The 21,484-nt window shown below is 44.7% G+C and overlaps 1 protein-coding gene across 17 annotated transcripts in view; it reads left to right on the plus strand.

The window, feature by feature from the left end:
• LOC147024955 (growth arrest-specific protein 7-like) overlaps window positions 1-21,484 on the plus strand; it is a 239,031-nt gene that overhangs the window by 147,336 nt on the left and 70,211 nt on the right. For 12 of the 17 annotated variants that reach the window (XM_085885420.1, XM_085885422.1, XM_085885425.1 and 9 more), the window contains 2 exons: window positions 1,790-1,871; window positions 10,079-10,161. In XM_085885420.1, coding sequence (XP_085741546.1) covers window positions 1,790-1,871; window positions 10,079-10,161 — 165 coding nt within the window. The remainder of the gene's footprint in view (window positions 1-1,789; window positions 1,872-10,078; window positions 10,162-21,484) is intronic. The other 5 variants (XM_085885421.1, XM_085885423.1, XM_085885416.1 and 2 more) reach the window with 1 other exon arrangement.

Genomic DNA, 21,484 nt, shown 5'->3' on the forward strand with positions numbered 1-21,484 from the left:
AAGCTGCCCTTGCTTAAAACCCAGAACCGGAAGTTTTGGTCTGATTTCAGATCCGGTCATCATTTGGATCAGTGGAATAGTGGGGCCTATCACAAAAATATATACGGTTCAGCCCGGCGGTGGTATGCGCTCTACTGAGTGCCGTTCTAGTTACCTCTGTTACCGAAGGTGAAGGAGGTTATGTTTTCACCCCTCCTCTGTCTGTTTGTTATTTCCAAAATCGAAGATTTTTCAAGTCTATTGGTCAGTCGATTTTGTTATTCTGTCTGTCTGTCTGTCTGTCTGATAATCGCCTACAAGGCACAATTTTAAACCGATCTTGACAAACATTCACCACATGATAGAGTTTGTCATAAGGAAGAAGCCTACCTATTGTTTTTGAGGTCTACAATGGCCAAAGGTCAACAACTAAGGTGGTATTTCTAAAATCCTCAATTTTCATCCCATTTACTTGAAATGTGAAGAGGATTCGCATATCTGGTCACTGAATTCAAACACCAATTATTATTGAGTGAGATCAAATTTGTTGTATGGATTTTGCAAATGTCGTGCTCTGCACGATGTCTTCTTGTTTGTTTGTCTGTCTGTCTGTGAGCGTGATATCTCAAGTTGTGGATGGATCCGGATGAAACTTGGTGGACATGTTGGGTGTGTGACAAGGAAGAATTGATTAGATTTTGGTGAAGATCCGAATCCGGACCTGGATATGAGAATTATTTAATTTTCAAGTGATTCTTCACCTTTGAGAGATGGGGCCAAAAACTATATATAGCATGATCTTTCAAAAATGTATTGGGCCCGACATGTCCTTGTGAATCAGGCATTATGTGGCGGAGGTATGCACTCTACTGAGTACCCTTTTAGTTCGTCCTGTTTCACCAAGAGTCATTCTCTCTCTCCATGAGTGACTTCTAGTCTGTTTGTCATATGAATTTTGTCCACAGTTTTGAAGAAATCTTTCAGAAATTTTTTTGTGGATGTAGGTGAATGGCTAAGGACAGCAATACACATTTTTGGTCACGATCCGGATGCGGATCCTAAAAAAATTTTAACGACCCTTTAACATTGGAAGAGAGGGAATTAAAATTGATGAATTTAAGTTCTATCCAGCATACAAATTTCTTATTTGTTAATTTTTTTATTTAATCAAATATTTAAATAATTGGCTGAATCCAGATCTGGGTACGAGACTTATTTAATTTTTAAAGTGATTCCTCACCATTGAGAGGTTGGTCTAAAACTATATATAGCACGATATCTCATAAAGTTGTGGACGGATTTGGACGAAACTTGGTGGACAGGTTGGTGTATGACAAGAAAGAATTGAATAAATTTTGGTAAAGTTCCAAATCCAGATCCCAATCTCAGAATTTTTTAAGTGAGTCTTTACAATTGAGTGATTGGGCTAAAATGATATGTAGCACAATATCTCAAAAAATTGAGGACGGATTCAGACGTTACTTGGTGGAGAGATTGGTGTGTGACAAGGACAAATTAATTCGACTTTGGTGAAGAAAAGAATCTGGATCTGGATCCGAGAATTTTTAACTTTTAATGTGATTCCTCACCATTGAGAAATGGGGCCAAAAACGATATAATGTATAGCACGACATGTCAAGCAGCTGTGGACCCATTTGGACAAAACTTGGTGGATAAGTTGGATTGGTGACAAGAACAAGCCAATTAGATTTTGGTTTCGGACTGGATCCAGATCCGTCCTATCAGTGATATGCAAAAAAAATACAAAAAATAAATTCTTCTTCATCTTTTCTTCTCCTACCTGTTTTAGAAACGACATGGGAAAGACCATCTGTGGAGGCTTCTGCAAAGTCACCATCCTCATCTTCACATTCCTCCCCTTCAGGTGAATGGTATATATTTTTTTTCATTTGCACTCCATCACTGGATGTAAAAGTCAGTTTTCGCTTGTGTTTTCCTACATTGTTCCTCATTATTTCTCATTCGGTCACTCTCCCACTAGATGAGTGGCCGGTAACCTATAAGCTAATCAGTGGGCCACAGGTCTGCCCCAAGAGCTGTAAGACCTCCTTTACCACAATTACGAGTCAAAAATGATACATTTCAATTTAAAAAAGAGTCTCTACATTACATAAACATTAAGAATGTAGCAAAGTATTGAACACTTCAAAAGAAAAAGTATTATTACAGTCCCCAGATTCAGACCAGTCTCTTGATCCCAATCCTGATGAACCAATATAAAGCTCGGTGAACTGTTCAAATCTGCCACCCACATAATCTCCAATTTCGCAATGGACTATCCATTGAGACCACACGTCATCTTCCGGCAAAGCCAAACAAATCTTTGTTTTGGTTTTCTACATACAGAAGTTCTAAGGAGAATCTGTCTAATTCATCCATCCAATAGGATTGGTGCCGAGCGACATACCCAACCCCAAGCGAGGGGTTTTCGCCAATTCCCAATGGCCGTGGCTTTACTCATGCCAATAATGCCAATTAATGAAACACATGGCAAGCCATCACAAAGATGGTGAAAAAACGTTTAATAAATAATAACCAGAGGGGAATGGGAACTGGGAAGAGAAAAAAATGCACACATTACAATAATTCAAGTAAAGTATACAATTATAAAATTTCTCCAGACCCACCAGTCAGAATGCTACCAAATTTGGGTTACAAGATTAGGACAGATTCCTGATATTAAATTGTGGAGTGCTTGTCGATTACGTGACCTCAAGTGTGTCAAAATGGCGTTCATGCAAATTCCTTCGAAAATATTCTTCTCCATATTCACCAATTAGAACGCTACCAAATTTGGGTTACAACATTCGGCCAGGGTACTGTGACGTCCACGGGACTTGAACAGTCCCGCCAACGTAGAATGAGCCGAAACGATGGAGGCGGTTTATCCTTTACAACCCAAAGATGGCGGTTCTAATCGCTCTACCGCAAACGGGACGAGGAACGTGGCACGAGTCGCTTTTCACTGAGTTAATAGTGTTTATTTCTCTAACCGGAAATAACAAGACTCGGCAAGAGGAGGGATCCGGGGCGATTCGACGGGATGGTTGTGTGGGTTCGGGCGTGGGGAAAACACAAACAATTCCAATGGATATACAAATCTCAAACCCTCTAAGGCGCCAGGTACACACACACACACACACACACACACACACACACACACACACACACACACACACACACACACACACACACACACACACACACACACACACACACACACACACACTGTAGCTGGTCCTGGTGGTCAGGCTGGCCCGTGGTGTAGACGCAACAGTCCCTGGATTGGCGTCGGACGAGCTGGCGTTGCGCTCATCAGGGGCAGGAGACACCGTGGTGCTGTCGACCTCCTGGTGTCGGCGCAAGTCCGCTCACAGCCGCCAGGGAGCCAGTTCTGGCGCCAAGTTGCCAGCAGGAGAGAGAGGCAGGTCCGCCCGCCGTTCGACCCCGTACTCCGAGCCAGCAGAACCCTAAAGCCAACCGAGGTGAGGCACGAAGCACAGCAAGGCCACGAGACACGATCAACCCAGGACCGAATCAGCGCAACAAAACAGCACGCTCCCAGCACAACAGCCTCCACCAAAAACGGTTTTTCTTTACCGATCTTCTTCCTCCCACCCCTTTTCCCCGAACAGAACCTTTTTATCCTCCTGTCCTCGTCACTTCCAATCGAGCCGTTTTATTGGCCCTCCGCCGTCGCCTTCCGCCAATCGTGATCACGAGGCAGAGCCATCCGCTGCACTGTCCTGCGACGTCATGGCAAGCCTCCAGGGAATACTTAAAGGGGTTTACGCAGACACACTTACCCTAGCCCGTCTCCCTGTCTAATTACGTGACAATTATCATTTCCCCCTTGAAGAAATGAACATTTACTAGACAACTTATCACCACTGAATTGCTACTTATGACATCGAGATCCTGGTACAACTCGAACAGCATGGCATACCTAATTAAACATCCTAATTACCCTTTGAATGCATACCCCCCCCCCTCAGACGTAACACTGCCCCCTCCTCTGGTACCGTAGCTCCTGCAAGGTATATCACAGGCGCTACCGTACCAGCCTTAACACTTACTGACTCACACCTAATTAACCTAACGAAATAAAGTAGGAGGGGCAATGGGCAGCGAGCCGCAGCTAACTTACCTATCCTGCTTAATGTACTACCCCTTATGGCCTTATCCTCACCTAAACAATCATTCGTTTTTTTTTTTTTGTTTTATTTTATCACATGAGAGCACTGAGCGAAGTTGCACTCCATCCTCTGGATCATCGCTCTTGCCCAACACTCTTCCAGTGATCTGGGGAGGGGAAACAAAAGGTTCCACAAAAACACAACACTTGTACTTTACATTCCGACTCTAAGCCTTAACGACACTATTCACAGGATATTTACACTTGACCGCCTCCCCCAGTGGATGCTAATAGACCCAGCGTTACCTGGGGAGCCAATTTTCAAATTTGCTTGCCCCAAAATTATGCGGACATCATGCCCTTGCTGCACATGTCAAGTTGTGCGGGATCGAGTGGGACTCACACATCCTCACAACACTCACACCATGGTCATCATCACATTTCTAGGTCATGGTCCCCATTTTAATGATGCAGGCTGAATCCCGTCATGGCCGTGGGGTGGGTTACCACAAGATAATGGGGGAATCTCAGGTGCAACCATGCCCACAGGTAAGCTTTAGTCCAACCCGGACGTTTCTCCGCCCCCGCTCCCTTTGATTCCCACCCCCCTGGTAGCCATCAGCTCTCAACCCGTACAACACACTGGAAGGGGTCTCACTGGCTCCTCTGGCCTTCCTGGGTCGCCAAGGTCCTACCCGCCTTGGTCGCCCAACCAGACCCTCTCCCAGTTTCCTCCAGACACTGTCACCATTAGCCACCAGGTGGTGAATCTCCTTGAAGGGGGTCGCAATTCCCGCTCACCGTGAGCTTCAGCAATCCCTGTGGACAAGCACATCATCCCCACCCACAAAACCCACATGACTCCCCCACCCCATCAGCCTTACATGTGACACCTGCATTTCTAACACTTCACCGACCATGACCTTCCCTGTTACCACACCATGTCCAATAAAAAATCAACGTGTGCACCATACATTTCACTTCTTAACTTGAAACAACTCACACAGCACTTCCCACCCGATCCACGCACCAGCCATTGGACAGCCACTCGTGCCCGCTTTGTTACCAATTACCCACTGTCCCTATTGTCACTCTAATACCCAGCAGAACTTACAAACCCATGGCAATTTTCCCACAATTCACTATTTTCACCAAAGGAGGGCACTTCGCCACAATCTCAGCAGCCGAGCATGGCCCTATATGCTCAGCTCGATCTAGTTTCCCCGACCCCCGACAGTGATCTCCGGACTCGACCTAGGTAAGGGCACCTCGGATAGACCTGGCGGTTCAGCAGGAGGATTCATCCTCTCCGGGCTTGAAAGTCTATTAGAGGGTCTCTCCATCGCCGGGTACCGGCAATATCGTTGCATGTGTCCTCTTCGCCCGCACCGGAAACAACTCCCCATAAAAGGCCCCCGTGGGTATCGGTGTAATCTCTCTTCCGGTTCCGGACCCCTTCGGCCACAATCGAATTGCTCTATTGGCTGGGCTGGACCCCGCCGCTTTGGCGCACTAACTACCGAATTACCCCTTATCAAACTTGACAGCTTCTGGCAAATTTCCTGAAACATTTGGGTAATGCCAATTTCTCCCAGCCCCTCTCCTTGATCCTGAATCTCCGCCTGTCGGACCGTCACCGATGGCCTCTCTTGCACCCGACCCGGCCTCCTCCACGAGGCCAGCCTGGCTGCGCACTCAGCTGCTCAGTGAACGGTGGGTGGATCCTGTAACTCCACTAGCGCTCGGACCTCAGGGTCAGGAAGAGCAGCTAAAAATTTCTCTAGTGCCAGTCTGTCCCATGCCTCCACTGTAAGGTCCCGATACGCGATCCTGACTGATTGGTAAATGTCCTGTGCCAGCTCCTGCACTGTCTCACCCGGCTTTAATCTGCGGTGCTGGAGCTGGGCCCGCACCAGATCACAGTTTGCCGCGAACCCAAACCGACGGCTCAACGCCTCGCAAATGTGGGAGCTGGTCAACATCCCCTCCGCGATCACGTTTAACACATCTGCGGCTGGTCCCCGCAACGTTGCCACCAAATTCCCTGTACGTTCCCGCTCATTCCACCCGTTTAGTCGGGAAATACACTCAAATTGCGTCAGAAAAGCTTCAAGGCTCCCTGACCCGTCAAAATTTACCAGGGGGATCACTTTCCCGGTAGCCCGCTTCCCAGTTTCTCCCTTGTCCGAATCCAGCCCAGGGATCAAACACCCTTGTGGCTGCGTATCCAATTTCGGAGCCCACTGTGGCCAAAGATGTTTTGTGGTGAGGTTCTCATGGGTCAATTTTGCCTCCTGTTCCAAACGTTGAATGGACCGATTCACCTCTTCCCGCAGGATCTTCTGGGCCCGCACAACCTCCTCCAAGGCTCCGTCGCGAGTTCGTAGCTGCTCCTCAACCAACCCGAACACTCTACTTACAAAAGACGGCTCTACCAGGCCTTTATCCAAGACTTCATCTTGGCTCATAATTTTATCTTGTTCGTCCAAACGAGCCTCCAATCCTTTTACCTCCTCAGCCAAATTCATCCCTTGCTTCCTCAGCTCTCCCCACTCTTCAACTTGCAGCTGCATATGAGCATCCACACAGGCACGATGACGTTCCAGGCTTTCATCCACTTTATCAACCCGTTGCATCGATTTTATCATTTGGTGAATGTTCGTTGCATCAATTTTATCTTCCAATTTTTTCCGTATATTTTCCCCTTCCAATGTAATTTCTACCTTTGTTTCCTCCAATCTATCCTCAAATTTACTTTGTATTTCCCCCAATTGAACATCCACACACTCCTGCATCTCAGTTTTCATTTTCTCCATCTTTTCTGCCAATTCATCCCTCATTAAATCAATCCGTGCACCCAACTGTTGCCCCATTACCCCCAATTGATCTGTCATTTCTGCCCTCTGTGTCACGAATTGATTTGCCATTTCTGCCTTCATTTTTGCCCCCTGTGCTGTAATTGCACTCATTAAACGTTCCAACATTGTCCAGATCGACATCGCGCCGGTTTCCGGTGCTGCCGGCTCCATTACGGGCAATGAAGCACGGTCGACGCTCGGAATGGGGGAGGTTTCGATCCTACCCCCGTCTCTCCCTTCTCGCCCTGACTCGCTGCCAGACACGTGGCCTTCCTCCTCAAACATCTGCACATCCGCCATGGTGCAGAAATCCCGTTTGCCGCCAATTAAATTTAATTTGAAAAATCCCGCCAAAATTTTCCCGCGCTCGCGCGTTTTTCTGTAGTAATTTTATATTCCAATTCGTGGCGAGATTTTAATCCTGGTATATTCTCCCGATACCAAATATAATTTAGAGGGGTTCGAACATCCAACACCCTGACACCAATGTGACGTCCACGGGACTTGAACAGTCCCGCCAACGTAGAATGAGCTGAAACGATGGAGGCGGTTTATCCTTAACAACCCAAAGATGGCGGTTCTAATCGCTCTACCGCAAACGGGACGAGGAAGGTGGCACGAGTCGCTTTTCACTGAGTTAATAGTGTTTATTTCTCTAACCGGAAATAACAAGACTCGGCAAGAGGAGGGATCCGGGACGATTCGACGGGATGGTGGTGTGGGTTCGGGCGTGGGGAAAACACAAACAATTCCAATGGATCTACAAATCTCAAACCCTCTCAGGCTCCAGGTACACACACACACACACACACACACACACACACACACACACACACACACACACACACACACACACACACACACACACGCAAAACGTAGCTGGTCTTGGTGGTCAGGCTGGCCCATGGTGTAGACGCAACAGTCCCTGGATTGGCGTCGGACGAGCTGGCGTTGCGCTCGTCAGGGGCAGGATACACCGTGGTGCTGTCGACCTCCTGGTGTCGGCGCAAGTCTACTCACAGCCGCCAGGGAGCCAGTTCTGGCGCCAAGTTGCGAGCAGGAGAGAGAGGCAGGTCCGCCCGCCGTTCGACCCCGTACTCCGAGCCAGCAGAACCCCAGAGCCAACCGAGGTGAGGCACGAAGCACAGCAAGGCCACGAGACACGATCAACCCAGGACCGAATCAGCACAACAAAACAGCACGCTCCCAGCACAACAGCCTCCACCAAAAACGGTTTTTCTTTACCGATCTTCTTCCTCCCACCCCTTTTCCCCGAACAGAACCTTTTTATCCTCGAGTCCTCGTCACTTCCAATCGAGCCGTTTTATTGGCCCTCCGCCGTCGCCTTCCGCCAATCGTGATCACGGGGCGGAGCCATCCGCAGCACTGTCCTGTGACGTCACGGCAAGCCTCCAGGGAATACTAAAAGGGGTTTACGCAGACACACTTACCCTAGCCCGTCTCCCTGTCTAATTACGTGACAATTATCATTTCCCCCTTAAAGAAATGGACATTTACTAGACAACTTATCACCACTGAATTGCTACTTATTACATCGAGATCCTGGTACAACTCGAACAGCATGGCATACCTAATTAAACATCCTAATTACCCTTTGAATGCATACCCCCCCCCCCCCTCAGACGTAACAGTACATATGGTGCATGAAGACAATACCTTATCTGGAATTCCAATTCCAGATAAGCTAAAAAAGCATTGCAGACAAATTCCTTTGATGTGGATCTCACTGTTTATCGTGGGAACCTGGAAATATCCCCAACCCCACCCCACCCCTCCCCTCACCCACATCCATTCATTCGGAGCATTGATGTAGTGTATATAAAGTAACACCTGACACATGTTGCCTGCATAGTTTCAGATAAAGACCACTCTGGTCAAAATGTGACACCGAAGCCTTATCTTTTAAAATAACCTTTTCCCAGTTGGTGGCACATTTATGTCTCCATTCAATGGCAAAGATAACTAGAACTGCACTCAGTCGAGTGCATACCTCTGCCAGGCTGAACAGTTTGTGTTGTATCCCACTGACTGGCCGGATCTGGATCCGGACCTTAATCAAAATTTAATCGGCTTGTTCTTGTCACCTACCCAACTCATCCACCAATTTTTGTCATAACTCGTTTTTGAAATACCATGTTATATACATCACCCCATCTCTCAATGGTGAAGAATCACTTAAAAAATTAAAAATTTATCGTATCCGGCTCCAGATTTGGATCTTCAGCAATCCGTCCGAATCTGTCCATAATTTTTTGAAATATCGTGTTGTACCTAGTTTTTAGCCATATCACTCGATGGTGAAGAATCTCTTAAAAATTTCTCGCTTCTGTATCCGGAACCAGATCTTCACCAAAATCAAATCAATTCCTCCTCCTCATGCACCCATCCTTACCCACCAAGTTTCGATCAAATCTGTCCACAACTCTGAGATATCGTGCTATATATCATTTTTGGCCCTATCTCTCAATGGTGAAGAATCACTTTAAAAATTCTAGTGTCTGCCTCCAGATCCGGATCTTCACCAAAATCTAATCTATTTGTCCTTGTCACACACCAAACTAGTCCACCAAATATCGTCTGAATCTGTTCACAACCTTTGGAAATATCCTGCTCACTGCCAAACAGACAGACAGACAGACAGGGGAGAAAATATAACCTCCGTCCACCTTTGGTGGTAGAGGTAAAAATTGAAAGTGAAATTACAAAACTCAAACATGAGGTTTTGTAGCATAGAGCGAGCTTTCAGTGCAGATGCATGATGAAATTTCCATTGTTATTTATGGTCAATAGCAGGTTTACGATTCAGTTATGATTTGGGAGTTTAGGCCAAGAATGTTTATCGAGCTCGGTGTTTATTTTCTTTTCAACCATTTTTCATGCCTGTGTTGATTTTTTTTTTTCCTTTGAAGTTTAATTCTAAAAAAACAATGTTCAGCCAATGGCAGATGTTCAGAGCCTGGGGCCCAGCTGAAATTCACAGAACCATGCTACCTCTGCTATCATGTTTACAGCAGGATGAAAATAGTCTCGCTCTTGCCTTATAATGACTTATCTTTTGTTTTAGTTGAAACGGTACATGCTTCCCCCAGTACAAACCAGCGCAGTGCTGAGGCCATCCATCCCAGGAAGTCTTCCACTGCCTCTCAGGTATGACCTCCCTCTGAACCGAATAATGAACATTCAATCACTGGATGTTATAGTCTGTAGCAATGTATGCTGGAGAAATTCTCTGCACTGGAGCAATGCTATGACTTTATGGTACTCATATATTTATTTGAAAATCATTATATCAGATTTATAATTATAAACACTAGCAAAGTCCTTATGAATGGGAGGAAGAGTAAGCGGGACTTTAGAATTCGTGTTTAGTATAGCGCCGCTGTAAAACGCACAAACGAACGTCTTCCCTCTTAGGGATACTGTGGGGTAACTTGTTAAGTGTTAAAAGGGGCACATAAAACACAGGATAAGATCGGTGATATATAGGGTTTAGGGATAAGTAAAATCAACAGGTTGATAGAAAACGCTGGGGATGATTGCACAGTGTGAGCCGGGATTTTTAGTAACAGCTTTTGGACTGCACCGGCATGTGCAAACCAGGCTGGGGAAACATCCAGGAGAAAGTAAAGGCTTGAGAGTTTCAATCATAATGTACAAAGAAGTGGACCAGCCAGAAAACAAAGAATCTTTTACAACACGTTGTTGTCTCCGTCATCGCTGTTATCACTGTAGTCATTGTTGCTGTAGTCTCTGTAGTTGTCATCACTGTCGTCGTTTTCTTTGCTGTTATTGTTTGTGCACTCCTTCCATATGTGTATATATATATATATATATATATATATATATATATATATATATATATATATATATATATATACATATATATATATATATATATATATATATATATATGTTAAATGTGTAAATACAACTCATCACTTCGCAAACTGGAGTATTATTGGGGGGGGGGTTGAAAGAGGAGGGAGGGGGGTTGAGAGAGACGAGGGAGGGGAGGAGAGAGGAAGAGAGCAGGGAGAGGAAGCTATGAAGGGGGGAAGAGCGAGGAGGGGATGTGGGGATAGCTATGTTTCACCAAACATTGCTTTACTGTGGGAGGGAGGGGTGTGAGGAGGGGATGAGAGAGTGAGAGAGAGAGTAAAGGGGGGGGGGGAGAGAGAGAAAGGGAGAGGTTTGGAGGTGGGGTTAGTAAAGAGAATAATACACACACACACACAAAAAAAAACTCGTGTCAGAACAGCTGGACACACAACGACACAACAGAATTCGCAAAGTAATCTGCTGGTACATCTGCAAAAACTTTGATATTCCAGTTCCAGAAAATTTGTCAGAACATGAACCAAAAGCAATCACTGAAAACATGGAAGTACCTACTGCTCACGTATGACCTAATGATCCCATCGAGAGTGAACATTGAAAACAAAGTGTTGCGACCAGATATCATACTTTGGTACAAAAAATTGGCTGACTGAGGTGTTGATACCAGTGATTTTGCACTAAACGATGCAAAAATCAAGAAAATGACCAAACACCAAGACATCAAGAATGAAGTGAAAAGATCCTGGAAGCTGAAGAATGCCAAAGTTGTACCAGTCAAAGCTGGAGCTACAGGAATGATGACAACCTCACAGAGATATTATACATAGGGGCAATACCCCTGGGCGTTCACCTGGTGGTGGCTGGATAAGATAACCAGGAAACCACTGGGAGGCATAGATGATCCAGAAAATATATTGTTGCGATTCTGGAAACCACAACCCTCCAACACAAATCGCAGCCAACATGCAGTGGTCCTCAGTCAGTTATTTCATTAATGTATGTTCAGATAGTCCCTTCCTCCTTGTCTAGTGGGTCGAACGGGACAGTGCATTGTGTAAATCTCATAGTTAGGTCTGATTAAACCTCTGAACTTAATTCCTACTCTACGTTTTCCTCTATTCCTGAGGTAAATCCAAGCAAGGGGTCCTGCGCATGAACCAGCAGGCGCTACGCTCGTGACCCATCTGTAAAAACCACAGCCGCGCCCTTCGCGTAAGAATGTGTCCTCACAGAAGACCAAGGGCAGTAGTAGAAGCCAACAATAAACACCAGCGCTGCACGGAGCGCGTGCCCCTTAGCGACGACCCCCCCCCCCCACTGTTCAGGTGATCAGAGGCATAACCAACACACCAAATGCTAACAACATATTACAGTATGCATGCGGCGCACTCTTCTTCAATCCAAATCTCCATTTAATAATTATATCCAATCCTTTCCCTCAATTCCCTGACACAGATCAGGGCTGGCACTGTGCACACGAAAACGTCTTTGATAAATGACCACGTGCTTAATGGAGGACCCGTGCGCACTGTACGGGGCATGCTCGAAGGCAGGTGGACCCGCGCACTGACCACGTGTACAATGGCGGACTCGTGCAGCCGTAATACTTTATCATCGTACAGAACGGGGCAGGAATAACACACATCTTTGATCGGGTCTGCGCATGGGGTTACAATAACGTATTACTGTCGGTCTTCAATCACCACGACGGCAACAAATGTCTCATGGATGGCAGACAAACTCCCGCACCTCCGCCTCAATGCAGCTGCTGCCAGGCAGAGGCATACTGTGCTGCCGGATCGCTCGGGCCACGTGGCGCACCACGGAGCAGGCACATTAACCAGCGCCAACCGCGGGTCGCTGGGGCACGGCACGGGGTTCGGTGCAAGGCGATTCATATCACGGGGTTCGGTGCAAGGCGATTCATATCACGGAGTTCGGAGCGAGATGATTCCGCAGCTTGGAACCATCTTGCCAGAAGTGGAGTGGAGCCGCTTCCGGCCATCACGGCCGGGCCGTGCAGTGGCCGGAGCCCAATCAGAGCGCCCGATTCGGGTGACGACACATCGCTTTGGGTTGTCGCCCCCGCCTTGCACCACGGGGTTCATAAAAGGACGGGTCACGGAGCTGCAAGCGTGTCGTTCCTGCGTGTCGTTCCTGCTCATCGCTCCTGCTCGTCGTTCCTGCCCATCATTCCAGTCTTCATTCCTGTCGGCTCATTCTGTCTGGCTTGGGATCGACAACCTACCCATTCGCCTGCTGGCTCTGCCTTTCTTTACCAATTGGCCTGCTGACTGAAGTGCTGATGATAAAACAGAAGCCATCATACTTTGGACACATCATGCGTGCAGAAAACTAAAGTCTGGAGACGTCAACCATGCTGGGTATGGTTGAAGGAAGAAGAGGAAGAGGAATGTGCTGGATAGATGGGGTAACCAAGCTGTCTCGGTCAGAGCTTCGGGAAGCAGTGCAGGATAGGAATGTTTGGAGAAATCTGATCATGAATGTCATCAGAAGACAGCCATGACTTCACTGAGCTAGATAACTCACAATGATCCCTGACTAGGCCTCCCGTAGTCTAGTTTGCCAGTCATCATTATATCATCTTTAAATGATAAAGATCATAAACCTATTGCTCTGAAAGTGTTATGGATTCGATGACTCATTGCAGTTTGTGATTTCAGACGAGCTGTAAAGGTATTTCATGATGCACGATTGATTGATTTATATAAAGTAGAGAAACGACAAAATCAACCCAACCAGTAAGTCACTCGTATAAAGGTCAATATATTTGCATTAGGGGTTACTTAGCAAAACAAAAAGTCTACCTTTGGGACAAAACGAGCAGCTTGGCGACAACCTCTCATGAAAAAAAAACAAGGGACACTCAGGCAGATGTCAAGGGGGGGGGTGTCATAGGCACCCTTGCAGGGTGAAGGAGCAGCAACCATTGGTGGAGTCAGAGGATGAAGCCCCCTGAAGCTATCAGGTGTTAAGTGTTTAAATATACCCAATATGGCTTGTAGAGCATATTGAGATTACACTGGATATGTACAGGGGAGATGCCTCATGGTAATTTGCACCACGACCAAAATAAGCCAAAAATATCAAGAATATGTCACAAATTCTGAAAATTTTCGCTCTTCTACGAGCTTCGATCATGTAAAAAAAAAAAAAGAAAAAAAGGGGTCCTGGGAAGAAGGTATGAAACAGGATGCTGGACACCAGTATAAAACTGGATGATCCCATGAAATATAGGACAACTGGTCATTGTGATGTACAGCGTCACACCTGTATCAATCACACCTGTACCAAGCTAGACGGCTGTCATTAATTGGATGATTGGACTTATCATTTACCTATTACCAAGGCAATGATGGCTGAACTTCAATCCTCTCCTCCTTCACTCCGACACCCTTCTGACATCCATGACCCTTTTGTTTCTCCCCCATCCCCTGTCTTTGCTTAAATTAATTTGCCACGGTTTATCTACATTCCCTTACATACATAACACAGATGTCAGACTCCTAGCAACTCACATAGTTATGCTTTCTTTGTGTCCAAATTGGTTAAGATTTTCATGGAATATATCCTCATGACTGCATGGTGTTATCAATCGTGATGATGTCGGGGTGGTTTCAAATGATCTTTGAATGAACAATTTTAAAGCATTTTAACATCAATGTTGACAATTTCTTTTAATATTAATGTATTTATTTACACATGCATAATTTAAAAAAGATTTAATGTTTTTTTTATTTATTCTGTAATTCCCATGTTTCATGTGTGTATGCTAATATTTAGATGACCCGTGAATCGTTGATACATCGTACAGGCTCTTTCATGGTTCGGAGCATTACTGACTCACTTGTGAGCCAAGTTGTGAACCTTTATGGTCCATTTCCATAAAAATGGCTTCTTCGATTCTATGTAAAATGAAGGAAGCAATGAAACCAAGTCATTGGTGTATTGATCATGTCGGCGACTCTAGTTTGTTTAACTGTTTACTGACTATACAGCAGTAGAAATATTGTTTAATATAATACGTAAACAGTTGATGTTGTTGTGGATCCACGGTTCGAGGCTCCATGAGGGGAAGCACTCGGGTCTTTCCTGAACACCCAGTCCTGAGGCTGCCGGGCACAGATAACTCCACACGCCGGCGAGTTGCGAATCAATCACAAACGCCAATTGGTACTGCCAATCCTAGCAGGGTTACACTACTTCACGCGTTCCTGTGTCTGGTGGATTGACCACACCAAGCAAGTTTCATGCCCTCAATGCATACTCTAGTTAACTTACCGTATCAGGTGCAGCTGAGCGGAGCTGCCGAGAGAGCAAATTAGTGGAGCAGAACTTCACGGATAACCTGTGTGCGGACTACGCTGGATCAATGGAGGAAAAGACAGAATGAGCTGGATATATTTATAATACATGCAATTTATTTATAATTAAGGCAAGGAAAGGGCATGTGGCACAATAAAATGTTTTTAATACAAAGCAATATGTGCAGCAGGGCAAAGCAAGGATTTGTGAGGTGCAGTAAAAGAGGAAACAGTGCAGAGATAACCCGATCTAATCCTTCTACAATCTTATCTTGTACGAGGACAGGCGTCATCGGATTCATTTCCGAATAAATTAGAGTAGCAAGAATGACAGAAAAAGTTTGAGGTGCTTTCGACCTCTATGATACCTGGTGTGCCCGATGGGCCCACACTTCCCAGTCGCTTAGGAGGGGTAGGAGGGAATAAAACTGGGGACGTCTAAGGTGCGTGAGTGAGGAGGTGCGAATGAGGTGCAGATCGGGTGCAGAGAAGGAAAAAATGAGAAGAGGTGTGTGTTTATATAGTCACTCTTTTAGCTCTTGTGCGTCCACAACAGATGAGACAGAAGATAACAGACAGGTCTGCAAATGTTCCGTGCCTTCAAAAGTATTAACACTCCTTCACTTTTGTCACATTTTGTTTTTGCAGCCTGAATTGAAAATGGAAAAAAATAAAAAAAATTTTGTCACCGATCTACACAAAATACTTCATTATGACAAAGTGAAAACATGTTTTTAGAATTTTTTTACAAATTAATTAAAAATCAAAAGCTGAATTATCTTGCGTCAATAAATATTCAACCCGCCCCTCAAAGGCAATACTTTGTAGAAACACCTTTGGCAGTGATGACAGCTCCGAGTCTTCTTGGTATGTCTGCATCAGCTTTGCACATCTGGATTTGGGGATTTTCTCCCATTCTTCCTTGTCGATTTGCTCAAGCTTTGTCAAGTTGTATGGGGAGTGCTGGTGAACAGCAATCTTCAAGTCTTTCTGCAGATTCTCAATGGGATTCAAGTCTGGGCATTGACTGGGCTACTCAAGGACTTTCACGCTCTTGTTCTGAAGCCATTCCAGTGTTGCTTTAGCTGCATGCTTGAGATTATTGTCATGTTGGAACGTAAATCTTCGCCACAGTCTAAGGTATGTTGCACTCTGAAGCAGGTTCTCCAAAAGGATTTGCCTGTTTTTGTCTCCATTCATTGTTCCCTCTATCATTACAATCCTTCCAGTCCCAAAAGCATCCCCATAGCATGATGCTCCCACAGGGATGGTGTTGGCTGAGTGATAAGCTGTGCTCAGTTTGCGCCAGACGTAGCGCTTTGCATTCAGGCCAAAGAGTTCAATTTTCATCTCATCAGATCAAAGAATCTTTTTGCTCTCGGAGCCTTTCACGTGCCTTTTTACAAGTTCCAGGTGTACTATCATGTGCCTTTTTCTCAGGAGTGCCTTCCGTCTGGCAACTCTCCCATAAAGCCTAGATTTGTGAAGTGCTGCAGGGATTTTTGTCCTTCTGGCAGGTTATCCCATCTCACCTAAGGAACTCTGTAGTTCTGTAAGAGTGGTCTTTGAGTTGTTGGTCACCTCCCTGACCAAGGTCCTTCTTGCCCGGTTGCTCAGTTTGTTTGGATGGCCAGCTGTAGGAAGAGTCTGGCTAGTTCCATATTCTTTCCGTTTCTAATGATGGAGCTCATTGTTCTCTCGGGAACTTTCAACACTATAGAAATTGTTTTATACCCTTCCCCAGATCTCTGCCTCCTCACAATTCTATCTGTGAAGTACCATGTTATTCTACAGTGTACCAACTTCCACAGACAGCTTCTTTGACTTCACAGGAGACTTTCTTCTCTGACATGCACTGTCAACTGTGTAACCGTGTATAGAAAGGCGTGTTTCTTTTCAAATCATGTCCAATCAATTGAATTGGCCACAGGTGGACTCCAATCAAGTTGTAGAGACATCTCAAGGATGGTCAAAGAAAATTGGATGCACCTGAGATTAATTTGAAGTGTCATAAAAGAGTTGTTGAGTACTTATTGACATAAGACATTTCAGCTTTTCATTTTTAATTGATTTGTAGAAATTTCTAAAAACATGTTTTCCCTTTGTCATGATGGGATGGGGTATTTTGTGTAAATTGGTGACAAAAAGTTAAAATTTAATCCATTTTAAATTCAGGCTGTTGCACAACAAAATGTGACAAAAGTCGAGGTGTGTGAGTACTTTCTGAAGGTACTGTAAATCCTGGCAGTCTGTGATCGGTCTGGCGTTCCATTCACTCACCCATTCAGTGCTCTGCTCCGCCTAGTGCATTCCGCCTTCCTCCTTGTGCCGCTGATCAAGCCAGAACTCTCTTCTCCTCGCTCAGCACCCAGTACTCTGACCTCAGCAACTCGTCAGCACACAGCGACTACTTAGCAATTACTACGTGCCCACTCCTCGACGACTCAGCCCTCAGCCCTGTAGTCGTCTGTCGAGGGAGGAACCTAAAGTCAGATCAGGATGGTCGGTTGGCATTTTCCAGTGCACCCTTTCACGCACGGACGCTTTTCCAAGAAGTATCCCCGCCCCTACGAGGCTCCGAAGCCGAAAATGGCCTCATTTGCTCCCAAACTCTGCCATGTAACAGAGCTCTGAGATTAACATGGGGTGCAGGTTTCTGGGAGCGCTTTCCGGCCATGAACGTGCACTGGATACCAAACGGGAGTCATGAATTAGCGGAGTGCCATGGTTATCCAGGCGATGTTGAACAGTTTCCAGTGCATATTTGCGCTTCGTGCGACACGCCAAAACGTTCTGAACACAAGCATCCGTTATGGTAGGTAGTGTCTATGGTTCCCCGATATCTTCAAAGGATAGTCGCCGGCATCCGGGGTGCTGACTGTGGTTGCGGAATTTGGAGCAGTTGTGGTGAGGTGGTGAAGTGTTGTGGCAGTTGTGGTGAGATGGGCGAGCATAAGCTATTGTAGGGATTTTTAGGAAGGCATTGTGGTGGTTGTATGAAGGTTCGGGCATTGTTGTTCGATTACGGAGAAGGTTGAAATGAAGTGACAGTTGGGGAATGGTGCACGGTTTGAACAGGGTTTTGGCAGCATATGCTCATGAAGCTGTCTGTTAACATCCATGCATGCTTACGTGAAGGAGAAGTCGTGTGTGTGAAATATAGTAAATAAAATAGATAACGGAATAGAGAATGGAATAAAACACCAAATTAAAGCCTTCACAGCACATTTTGTCCCATATACCCAAGAGACATGAGGGAATGGATAATTAAAACGAACACTGATGAAACTAAATGGGCACTTGTTACAGTGCATACCTCCGCCCTGTAATGCCTGATCCACAAGAACATATCTGGCCCAATACATTTTTGAGATATCATGCTATATATCGTTTTTCAGCCCCATCTCTCATTGGTGAAGAATCACTAAAAAAAATTCTAGTAGTCGGATCTGGATTCGGATCTTCACTAAAATCGAATCAATTTGGTGTGGTCACACCCAAACTGTCCCCAAAATTTCATCCGAATCCTTCCACAACTTTTTGAGATATCCTGTACACAGACAAACAAACAAACAAGCAGTCATAGACTGGTACTTACGAAATTGTCAACTTGACCTCTGACCTTTGTCTAATAAAAGCTGTGTCTTGGGAAGGTAGCGACGCAAACCAGAAGTTTCTACGATGATTCTGTACCAAACCATCAAAAATCGAATATTTTGGATGTTTGACCTCACTGTGACCTTGACCTTTGACCAAAATCTAATCAGCACTAGCCATCACCCTCCTGAATCACGTGGTGTAATTTGACATTGGTAGCGCCTTCCGTTCTCGAGTTATCGTGCCTACAAACAAACAAACAAACAAACAAACAAACAAACACACAAACAAACAGAAACGGAAGTCATCAATATACTTATGAAATCTTTAGATTTCTAACTAACAAACACACAAACAAGCAGTCATAGACTGGTACTTACGAAATCGTCAACTTGACCTCTGACCTTGTCTAATAAAAGCTGTCTCTAGAGAAGGTAGCGACGCAAACCAGAAGTTTCTACGATGATTCTGTACCAAACCATCAAAAACCGAATGTTTTAGATGTTTTACCTCACTGTGACCTTGACCTTTGACCGATTTTGACCAAAATCTAATCAGCACTAGACATCAGCCTCCTGAATCACGTGGTGTAATTTGACATTGGTAGCTTCTTCCGTTCTCGAGTTATCATTTTTTTGGATGTTTGACCTCACTGTGACCTTGACCTTTGACCGATTTTGACCAAAATCTAATCAGCACGAACCATCACCCTCCTGAATCACGTGGTGTAATTTGACATTGGTAGCTTCTTCCGTTCTCGAGTTATCGTGCCTACAAACAAACACACAAACACACAAACAAACACACAAACAGAAACGGAAGTGATCAATATACTGATGAAATCTTTAGATTTCGTAAGTAACAAACACACAAACAAGCAGTCATAGACTGGTACTTACGAAATCGTCAACTTGACCTCTGACCTTGTCTAATAAAAGCTGTCTCTTGAGAAGGTAGCGACATAAACCAGAAGTTTCTACGATGATTCTGTACCAAACATCAAAAATCGAATGTTTTGGATGTTTGACCTCACTGTGACCTTGAGCTTTGACCGATTTTGACCAAAATCGAATCAGCGCTAGCCACCACCCTCCTGAATCACGTGGTGTAATTTGACATTGGAAGCTTCTTCCGTTCTCGAGTTATCATTTTTTGGATGTTTGACCTCACTGTGACCTTGACCTTTGACCGATTTTGACCAAAATCTAATCAGCACTAGCCATCATCCTCCTGAATCACGTGGTGTAATTTGACATTGGTAGCTTCTTCCGTTCTCGAGTTATCTGTACCAAACCATCAAAAATCGAATATTTGACCTCACTGTGACCTTGACCTTTGACCGATTTTGACCAAAATCTAATCAGCACTAGCCATCAGCCTCCTGAATCACGTGGTGTAATTTGACATTGGTAGCTTCTTCCGTTCTCGAGTTATCTGTACCAAACCATCAAAAATCGAATATTTGACCTCACTGTGACCTTGACCTTTGACCGATTTTGACCAAAATCTAATCAGCACTAGCCATCACCCTCCTGGATCACGTGGTGTAATTTGACATTGGTAGCTTCTTCCGTTCTCGAGTTATCGTGCCTACAAACAAACAAACAAGCAGTCATAGACTGGTACTTACGAAATCGTCAACTTGACCTCTGACATTGTCCAATAAAAGCTGTCTCTGGAGAACGTAGCGACGTAAACCAGAAGTTTCTACGATGATTCTGTACCAAACCATCAAAAATCGAATGTTTTGGATGTTTGACCTCACTGTGACCTTGACCTTTGACCGATTTTGACCAAAATCCAATCAGCGCTTGCCACCACCCTCCTGAATCACGTGGTATAATTTGACATTGGTAGCTTCTTCCGTTCTCGAGTTATCATTTTTTTGGATGTTTGACCTCACTGTGACCTTGACCTTTGACCGATTTTGAGCAAAATCTAATCAGCACTAGCCATCACCCTCCTGAATCACGTGGTGTAATTTGACATTGGTAGCTTCTTCTGTTCTCGAGTTATCGTGCCTACAAACAAACAAACAAACAAACAAACAAACAGAAACGGAAGTCATCAGTTTACTTACGAAATCTTTTGATTTCATAAGTAACAAATGAAAAATCACTCAGAGTGACAACTTGGCAAAACAGCACAAAGTAGAATGCCAGGTGGAACAGTTCATGTTTTGTTTCCCACCGATGGGCTGGAACCGAACCAAAATCCAATCAGCTTGTTCTTGTCACCTATTCAACTCATCCACCTTGTTTTGTCATAACTCATCCACAACTTTTTAACATTATAGTGACATATTTAGTTTTTGGCCCTATTTATCAATTTTATAAACTTGGCCTGTGTTGACCTTTTAACCTTTAAATTAATTGGTAGTTGAATTCTGTGACGTGACATGTAAATGTTCTTCAGAAATCAAGTCAATCGGATGAAAATTGACAATTTTAGAAACAATTAAAATTTTTTGCTTATTTTGGGTTGACCTTATGTCCCATGTTGACCTTTTGACCTAGGATAATCTTTAAAGTAATAGGTGGTTGAATTCATTCACCTGATGTGCAAATTCTCTTCAAAATTCAAGTCAATCTGACAAAATTTTAGGATTTTAGAAAATTTGGCTCAAATTAGCCTATTGGCCTATGTAGACCATTTCATTCAACCGAATTTTAGGAAACTTCAATGCAGGACCATCGCACTGTCAGTGACAT

This window comes from Eptatretus burgeri, chromosome 6 (assembly GCF_056783735.1).
Source record: "Eptatretus burgeri isolate ZD-2024b chromosome 6, Ebu_testis_v1, whole genome shotgun sequence".
NCBI lineage: Eukaryota > Metazoa > Chordata > Myxini > Myxiniformes > Myxinidae > Eptatretus > Eptatretus burgeri.